At 40.8% G+C, this 10,060-nt stretch overlaps 4 protein-coding genes across 5 annotated transcripts in view; 2 read left to right on the top strand and 2 right to left on the bottom strand.

Moving 5' to 3' along the window:
• LOC142150999 (uncharacterized) overlaps positions 1-10,060 on the top strand; it is a 510,250-nt gene that overhangs the window by 280,324 nt on the left and 219,866 nt on the right. The gene's annotated exons all lie outside the window — the stretch shown is intronic.
• Positions 1-10,060, top strand: part of LOC142151006 (oocyte zinc finger protein XlCOF8.4-like) — a 393,475-nt gene that overhangs the window by 208,624 nt on the left and 174,791 nt on the right. The window lies entirely within an intron of this gene.
• Positions 1-10,060, bottom strand: part of LOC142150984 (uncharacterized) — a 343,002-nt gene that overhangs the window by 225,669 nt on the left and 107,273 nt on the right. The window lies entirely within an intron of this gene.
• The window catches only part of LOC142150996 (uncharacterized), a 160,247-nt gene continuing 156,433 nt past the window's right edge, over positions 6,247-10,060 (bottom strand). Inside the window, exon 7 of the mRNA XM_075206244.1 lies at positions 6,247-8,977. Coding sequence (XP_075062345.1) covers positions 8,076-8,977 — 902 coding nt within the window. The 3' untranslated portion in view covers positions 6,247-8,075. The remainder of the gene's footprint in view (positions 8,978-10,060) is intronic.

Here is a 10,060-nt window from a genome sequence, read left to right as displayed (position 1 = left end):
ACGGATCTGGGTGACAGAGGAGATGGTGGTGTTATTAACAGCGAGAGAGGTTGGGGGAGGGAAGACAATGAGTTCAGTTTTTGAGATATTAATTTTGAGAAAGCGTGAGGACATCCAGGAGGAGATGGCAGAGAGGCAGTCGGATACACAAGAGAGGAGGGTGGGAGAGAGATCAGAAGATATGTAGACCTGAATGTCATCAGCATAGAGGTGATACTGAAGACCGTAGGAGGAGATGAGAGCACCGAGGGAAGAAGGGATTTCTGAACATGTGGATAAGTTTAAGGCTGTTCAGCTTAATGTGCCTCACTTTATATTCTTTATGTTTCTGATGTGTTTAGGTATTCTGGTCTTTACATCTCTTATTGTCCTTCCTATGTTCTGTAGTCCACGGGGACATTGGAGGAGGTAGTATGACAAGTACTACTTTCTCTGATCTTGTGCATCTGGTGTTAAGTCTGTGGTGGGTTTTGCGGTGGTGGACTCTCCTAATCTCTCTACACAACCCTAAAAGCCACGGGGACTTCAACACCCTCACTAACATCCGAAGAAGCTCCACCAGCTTCGAAACATCCAGACAGCAACCCAAGATTACCGCATTTCCCAGGTAAGCAAACACTGCTCACAATGAAAGTGTTTTACTACTGATGTTAATACTTTCATAGTTTTGATGTCCAAACCAGAATTTCTTATGGAGCGAACATGTTCTAATACTCGTTGTTTGAATGGTATTCTCTATATATTTATTTACATATGTAGAGATTCAGCAGTAAATCACTCATGCTGTGTTACATGTGATGACATCTGATGTCATGGGTTCTTCCATATCTGTATTCACATGTGTGCCATATACTGGCCGCCTTACATGTGCAGCATATGAAATAACCATTCACTTTTGATGGTGCTCTATGTGTATTACATAATGGCTGTGGACTAACTTAGACTCCTTAGATCCCACAACCAACATTGTCATCCATTGGAATTGTAGCACTGAAAAATTGTGACTAAGAAATCAAAATTCTATCCCTAATATCATGCGTCGGACTTACCGTTTCAGCTCATGGTGTCTAACTAGCTCCTGCTGGGGTCCTCATGGCGCCGTTGGGTGTTTTTTTTCTCCCTAATGTGTCCATTGCTGTGACCACTGCTCCATCTTGGGAGTGGAGTTTAGAAGCATGCAAGCAGCCCTTACATAGATGCAGTCATAAGACCACTCACACCTCCTTTCTGCCCGCTACTCATTTGGTTTAGTATTTAAACACAGTCCGTGCACCTCTAGGGTTCCATAGTGTGTATCATTGTTTTGTTATGGTTTGTTTTTTTTATCAAGCAGTCCGAAATAAAAAACCATAAGCCAGAGATCCAAATGTGAGCTTCTTTGAGGAATGCAAGCACGGGTGCAGCACTGTAACAAGAGTCTGAACAACAATGTATGCATTTACACAGTCTTCTATGCCTTTATTGTTGTTGGGCAGATTTTAGTCACACACCCTGTTCTGATACTGCCCCCCAACACCAACATACCCACCCTCATTCAGTGTTTGACCTTACAGCAGTTGAGGAGACTATTCCCCTGCAGACTATAGACTTTTATGAACCCTTTAAGCATAACCATATGTACACATTTGATTATTTGAATTCATCCAAGTTCCATAACATTTATAACAGTTTGCTACATGGTTATTATATCTTTAGTATTTCTGTCTCCCTGCCTCCTGCTTGCATATTATTCTACCTTGGATATTATATTGTGTACTCTCTTCATTCCGTGGGCCTTTTCCACAGTGATTCCTTTTATAGGCATCTACTCCACTTTCCCCTTGCATCCATGTTACCAATCCTGTCCTCGTTCTATCAGACTACGTGTAGGGTTCACCTCGGGGGCCGCGACCTGCATGGTGTCTGCCATGAATTTTCAAAGCATTTGATAATTTTTTAAACAGATCAATAGACATTCAAGCAACAAGAAAATCTGAACAAGGATGAATAAAGGGTTTAGCAAAAATAAAGAATTTGGAGGATGTAGTCATCAGGCCCAACAATAAGTGGGGTAAACAATTAGTAATCAATCGCACAGATAGCTGCACAATCTATAACAAAGAATAGTGGACAAAGCCCAAGATTTAGGAATTAATACAACAGAATTTAAGTTCTTACAAGTGGAACCCCCAATTTTCCCAACAGTTAATACACAAACATGAGGAATTACCCCTGGGGAGGACTTTAGTCTTGGGCCACATTAACAAACACTTATCACATTCTATTGTGACAGACCTTACAAAAAGGGTATTATGTCTGAATTTTTTTGGGATATGGAAGGTGTGCTAGTTAATCCCTGATAGTGGAAAAGGCAGAAGAGCAGCACCTCTGGCGGATCACATGTACTGCAGGGTAATATAAACACTAGAGACACAAGGAAGATCATAACACCCACAATGTGGGTTTGCCTACTATAGTGCCATTAGCCCAGGCTGGAAAAGCCTAGTGTTGGTAATAGTAATATCGGGGGGACCCCACGCTTTTTGTCCCCCCCCCCCAATTCTGCAAGTACCAGCCTAGGCTGGCAGCTCTAAGTTTGGTTCAGCTTTTTGAAGCGGTGGGGGCCACGCCTTTTTTTAACATTTAACATTTTTTGCCATTTTAAATATAGGGCTTTATGACATATGATGTATGTATTATGACCGTAGACATTTTCACTGTCGACTTCTCATACATAACTGTAAGCATTGCAGCCTCATTTACCCCCTTTTCCATGTTACATACACACTCACATTGTGCCTTTCTCTCTGCCTATCAGAGAGTGTCCTAGTGACACACAGTATTGTGACATTATTTCTATGCTCCTTTTATGTTACAATGTTATGTACAACTTGGGATTTGATTTATTTTTGTGCATCATCGCCGGGAAACTTCTAACACATGGTATTTAGGTAAGTGATTCACTAATGGGGCTCAGGCCTCCACAAAGTTCTCATTCAGAGACCAAAATTACTGTATATTTTAGTTTTTCACTGATATTACTTTCCGCTTATATTTTTATAGATTTCTTATGTACTTAAAGTAAGTGGATGTTAATGTTTTATCATATATTAGGAATTCAAAAATGACTCAACCTTAAAGAAGTTACATCACTATAACATTACTACCAGTATGGAGATCTCCTACCCTCAGATTAGCGCACTTCAATTCATGTGTTTGGTACACAAAAATGATTACTATTGTTCAGGACTTTTAATGGTTACATGGATTTACTACACTGGTACTGTAAAGAGGTCAGAGCACGGCACATCATAATAATTTCTAAACAATATAATTATGGTTACTAACAGTACATTACACATTAACTGCGCATTAAAGTACATTTAGACACTTATCCCATATTTGATGTTTGTCATCAACAGGGTTTAGTCCCTTTGAGATATTGTTCGGGAGATAGCTCAGGGGTATATTGGATATGTTGAAGGTAGGGTGAGAGATGCAAGTCCGCAAGGAGCTAAATCTAGTACAATTTGTGCCTCAAATGTATGAGATGGCGGGAAAGATAGGGACCATTATACAACATGTAATAGATGCTCAGGAACGGCAAAAGAAAAGTTATGATAAAAGTTTAGTTAGATCTTTCAAGTCTGGGGACACGGTCCTAGTCCTGGTCCCAACCCAGGAAGACAAGCTTTTTGTCCACTGGCAAGGTCCGTATGAAGTCCTAGAGGCTGTCGGCCCTGTCAATTACAGGGTCCGTCAACTGGGGAGGAGAAAGAAGGAACAAATATAACAAGTCAATCTCCTTAAACCTTGGCATGATGAGAACCTTGGCATGATGAGAACCCCTCCTCTCCTCAGTTAGTGGGTACTGTCATTGAAAAGTCTGAAGTTCCCATAGAGCCAGCTTTATCTGTTAGGCAAAAACAGCAGACTGAGGAAATAATACGCTGGAATAGAAATGTCTTCTCTCCCGTTCCTGGGTGGCACTACTTTAATTGAACACAACATTGTCACTCCACCAGAAGTTGTTGTGTATTAAAGCAATTTCATCGTTATCCAATAAGCATTGTCTATGCCAGTGATGGCTAACCTGTGATCCTCCAGGTGTTGTGAAACTACAAGCCCCAGCATGCTTTGCCAGCTATCAGCTAGTTATCTACTGGCAAAGCATGCTGGGGCTTGTAGTTTCACAACACCTGGACTGTCACAGGTTAGCCATCACTGGCCTATGCGATTTGTGCGGTTCCAAAGCACAAGCAATTTATTTAGCAAACGCAAATGTATAACAGTTTAAATAAATAAATACAGTACAACCGATACATACGCTGCGCGGTGCTGCGCTCTGCTGGATCCAGCTACAGTCCTTAAGTCCTGAAGACTGTGGTCAGAGTGACTGACTAGCTGAATCCAGGGAGCAATATATATACATTTGGTGTTACAGGTGACTTGGCAAGTTTCCATAGGTTCAGGCGTCAGGAAGGTTCAGTGTAATGCAGTCCATAGGTCAGTTCAAACAACCCCCTCCAAGGGGGGGGGGGTGTGGGATCAGCTTTCCAGATGATGAATACTAATGTTCCCGCCAAGAACTAGTTTAAACTGGTTTATTAGCATTACACAGACAATATCATTCTAATCATTTATTCCCTATCATCCATAACTAGCATACGCAAGGAGTGATACCAGACATCACGTTTCCTATGACCTGAACCTTTGATATCACTAATGTGTACATATAACCTTATAATATACAACTATAAACCAAATAATATCTGCTCATAAACAACTGTGGATTGGAACTAATATAAATATGAAATATATATATAAGTGAATGTGTACGTGCGAGTGTATGCGTGCGTCATTTATCGTGTGATTGCGCCATGACACGTGGTGTACTGATCACAATCACACGGTAAAACAATATTAATCAATATACTTTCTTTCATCCAATTATATGACTTTGACACGCGAGACAGAAGAATTACCGCATTCCTAAAGTCAGACGGACTATATTGAGAAAGGTGATTGAGAAGATGGACCATTTAGACGTGACTGAGGAATCCACTATTGAGTGAAACAGGCCTATTGTGCTTGGCCCAAAACCCAGTGGGAGCAATAGGTTCTGCAACGACTTTTGGCGGTTAAACAGTGTACCCCAGTTTGATGCCTACCCTATGCGACACGTGGATGTACTGATAGAAAATATAGCTGGTAGTAGCTATTTGACTACTCTTGACTTAACAAAAGGGGTACTGGCAAGTTCCACTTACTTAGCCAAGCAAATGACCGCATTTTCCGCCCGTGATTGTCTTTTCCAGTATAAAGTTCTACTGTTTGTGTTACATTGGACACCTGCCACCTTCCAAAGGGCCATGGATAAATTGCTACAACCCCATACAGCTTATGCAGCCGCTTACTTAGAGGATAGTGATTTATACCCCTGACTGGAAGTCACATCTGGCCAAAATCAAGGTCTTCGCTTCATTGAGATCTGTAGGCTTGACAGTTAATCCAGAAAAGTGTACCATAGCTATGAGAAGCCAAATATTTTGGGTACCTTGTCAGCAAGGACAAGTAAAACCCCAACTAAACAAGGTGGACGCAGTCAAAAACCGGCCAAGACCGGAAAAGAAATTGCAGTTAAGAATCTTCTTTGGCCTAGTAGGTTACTACAGGTGATTCAAAAGCTGTTTCGCCCCTACAGATGCTCCACTTACAGACATGTTAAAGAAAAGTTATCCAGACTGGTTAGTCTAGTCTGACTCTGCAGAGACTACTTGGTCAGATCTTTGCTTAGTCCTCTGTTCCTTTCCAGTACTACAAGAACCTGACTTTACCAGAGGTTTTTCCTTCAAACCGATGCCTTTGGTGGCAGCTTAGGTGCAGTCTTGTCACAGGAAAAGTATGTACTAGAGAATCCAGTCCTGTATCTGTGTTGGAAGTTACTTCCAAGGGAACTAAAATATCCAACCATAGAGAAGGAATGCCTTGCCATGAAATGGGAAACAGAAGCTCTGTACTATTATATTCTAGGCAGAGAATTCTCACTAATATCGAATCAGGCACCACTGCCGTGTATGCAGAACAACTGGGAAATAAATGGTAAGGTAACCTGCTGGTTCTTGGCACTGCAACCTTTCAGCATTACAGTAAAACATTGACTCTGGATTTTGAACAAAAATGCAGACACATGGTCACGGAAACTAAAACTCCTTGTGAAGTTCGTGCCACCCTAATTGGTTATGCTAGGGGGAAGGATATGTGAGAAATGGGGTGGTTAGATATTTAGCCGACAGTCTGAGGGGCAAAGCTGCAGAGTTACACATTTGTACAGCACTGCAGTTTACAGAGATACAGGTGGAGGACAAATGTGTGACAAACTAATAGTATAGAGTGTGATTTAACTTACATATTTTGAAGTGGTTTAGAGGTATCCTTTTCTACAGCTAACAGCAGCTGACAGGGTGTGTATGCACTGAGACTCATAAAGCAGAGCACCTGAGGAGAACTCCTCTATAAAGATGAGGTAGGAGTGTCATCTGTCCATCAAGTCAGGGCTGTGGGAATAGTTGCTCAATATGAAGTTTGGACCGATACTGAACAAGTTGGCTGGTGACTAGGGAGTTGGTCTCTGTATAACTTGGCAACAAGGTCACAAGAAAGGGTGTGAATCTTTAGATTATGAGCTTCTTTGCCATCCTTTCTCAAATGCACTCCCAACTTCTGTGACTTTGGGTGTTTACTGTATGGGCTTACACATGATTCCCACGCTCAATCTTTCCCTCACCTGTCACACAGGTAATAGATCTGCTGAATTGCCCCCAAAACAGTGCTCACACACTCCACACACACTTCGGCTCTGTCACCTCCTATTGAATAAGGGCAATAGGACCCCCAATAGTCCCACACTGGCACACAATGCTTCTGGTTACACACAGGTTAGCAATGCCCACACCAGTAATCAAAGGGTCAACACCTCAAGACTCTGCTACACAAATGTACATGCCAGCACACCCTAGGCTTGTTAGTCACATGTATTAACAAGTCAAATACCAGCATTCAAAGGGCTAATATGGTCAAGCTATATTGTTCATAAAAAGACTAATGGATTCGTTAGAGCATCAAGGACAAGACTTATTACACTTTTAGATTTAATATACTAAAGGTACAGGGCAGTTGGATATAAACCAAGCATTGGACAAATAATAAATGCATAACCGTTATAAAAACCAAAAATGGGTGAACGTACAGAGAATAAACTTCTGTATAATAATCTATATGCCTGGGGCAGGCAGAAGAGATGGACAGCCCTTCAAATAAATTGAAACCTCAAGAGCTGACAATTTTTCCAACTCAAATCAACTGGGATGACATTCAGAGGGGCAGTGTAAATGCTAATGTGGGGGGCAGAAATGTCCCCTTGGTGTTAACAATGGTTTGCTCAAAAACATTCCAAAAGTTTTGACCTTTAATAACTTTTCTTAAATAAATCTCAGAAACATAACTCCAACTTCAATAAACCCTCCCGCACATTTAAATACCAAATATGATGGAATTACAACAATATCAGCTGTTTCCCTGTATAGTTGACATTTATGCTTCACAACTCGTGTGGTTTTTTACTGCCAAATACGGAGTGGAACAAAGCAATATGAAATAGGAAGGCATTTTTTGTTAAGTTAATACTTCTATATTTTGTGTTGGCCTAGGCTTTCCCTAACTTACATCTTACACCAGGATCAAAAGGCAATAATTCGCTTCCTGACAGAATGCTGAACCTAATTACCTCCTCCACTAATTGACCGAATGTTTTACAGAGAGAAAAAAACTTTTACCTAAGGGAACAATCATGTACATTTCTGTTTATCAAGTCGATTTTTTATTTGGGGGCCAGACATTTAATATTTTATTTAGGCTCATTCTGACACTGACAATAAAAGCAAAGTACAAAGTAAGAAGTTGTTTGTGTGCGCAATCATCAAAAGGGTACTCGTGCCACAATATATATATTTATTGCCTATTATTTCCATTTACATTTATCAAATCAACTGCTTTTGGATATTTGAACTAATGCAGCAGCCTTGTTTCATAACCAATTAATTTTGTCCTGTGTGAATTTTCTGATGTTTAACAAGATGTGATTTATGTGTAAAAAGGTTTTCACACTCAGAACATGGAAATAGTTTCTCACCCATGTGGATTCTCTGATGTCTCTCAAGACTTGGTTTTCTAGTAAACCATTTCCCACACTCGGAACATGGAAATAGTTTCACACCTGTGTGAGTTCTCTGATGTCTAACAAGATGCGATTTCTGTGCAAAACATTTCCCACACTCGGAACATGGAAATGGTTTCTCACCTGTGTGAGTTCTTTGATGTTCAACAAGATGTGATTTCTTTTTAAACCATTTTTCACACTCGGAACATGGAAATGGTTTCACACCTGTGTGAGTTCTTTGATGTCTAATAAGTTTTGATTTGTCTGTAAAACATTTCTCACACTCGGAACATGGAAACAGTATTTCACTTGTGTGGATTCTCTGATGTTCAACAAGAGTTGATTTATGTGCAAAACAATTCCCACACTCAGAACATGGAAATAATTTTACACCTGTGTGAGTTCTCTGATGTCTAATAAGTTTTGATTTGTGTGTAAAACATTTCTCACACTCGGAGCATGAAAACGGTTTCACACTTGAGCGAGTTCTCGGATGTTTAGGAAGAGAGGATTTGCCCATAAAGCATTTCTCACTCTCAGAACATAGAAATATTTTATCATCTTCATGGCCTATATTATGTGTAACAATACCTATTTTATCAGGAGAACATTTCTCATGATTAGAGGGATTAGATGATTTATCTGCTCTGTGAAATATTGGATGTATATTTAGGGTAGTGGGGTTTCCTCCCGGAGAATCATGTGTGATATTATCTTCTATTTCACAAACTGGAGATAAAATTAATTTTCCCTCGGAGATATTCCTGTGTTTGAATCCATCTGTTGGAAATAGAAACATTTATGGAAACAGACATCTTATTTTACATTGATAAACAGATTATAATGCCCAACATGTTTATACTATGAGTGAGTTGAAATGTCCAGCTGTTTAATTTCAATTGGCAAACTACAAGCAATTCATTGATTAAAAAACTGCATTACCAAGCACAATGCATAGACACAGATTGTATCTAGATTGGACAACTCCAGCTAAAACCCAGACTTTACACACTGCCAGCCAGCATCCTAGGACAGGAAGCCTCATTACCCAGTGACATTGTTCAACTAGATTCTGCCCGCACACACAAATACTGCAGCCTCAAAAATAGAGTGGACTTGTTTTAAATTAGCAGCAAATCTTCGATACGGGTTTGCACTACGCTTAGGTCTCAGACCATTGCATAAAGCAGAGGAGAGCATCAGGACAATGGAGCAGGACACAGATGGGAAACAGAACTAAGTATAATGGCAGAGCAGGGTACAGGGTCAGATCAACAGATGAAGGGCATCCAAGCGTGTAGATTGGAGGGGAGCTATTGTGCAATGACGGGTGTGTGGCTATAGTTCTATGTGTGTCAAAAGGTGGAATTTGTGTGAAGTGTACTTTGTGATAGGGTGTAAGGTAATCTCTGTACGGACAGAGGAGCATGCAGAATATATAACTGTTATAGTGACTAAACAAGCTGAGTATGTGACTCTCTTCTGTAATAAGTGCTTATTACTGTGAGAGGATGCCCCTCCAATGCCACCCTGTCTGTGTTGCTGGGGACCAGCTTGACTTGCCTAGCCACCGTCCCCTTTCTTTATCCCAAATTGCGTCCCTCTAAATGCAGGAGTATCCTGCTGACACCACTAGGCTCCTTCAACGGCACCTAGGACCGCTTCCTTCTGGGTAACTCTTGCTGCTGTTTAACTGGGCTGGTACACCTGACCTCTTCCTTTAGATCAGGGTTGATTTGGATGGTTCCCCCTGGTCTCTCACAATGACAAGAGGTGCAGGGTAGCGAGCAGACCGTTATAGATGCTGGGTCCCAACCTCAGAACAGCTGGATAACGGATTAGATTAGTCTAATCTGTAGTCAC

This window comes from Mixophyes fleayi, chromosome 4 (genome assembly GCF_038048845.1).
Source record: "Mixophyes fleayi isolate aMixFle1 chromosome 4, aMixFle1.hap1, whole genome shotgun sequence".
Classification (NCBI taxonomy): domain Eukaryota; kingdom Metazoa; phylum Chordata; class Amphibia; order Anura; family Limnodynastidae; genus Mixophyes; species Mixophyes fleayi.
This window is presented reverse-complemented; position numbering and strand designations above follow the sequence as displayed.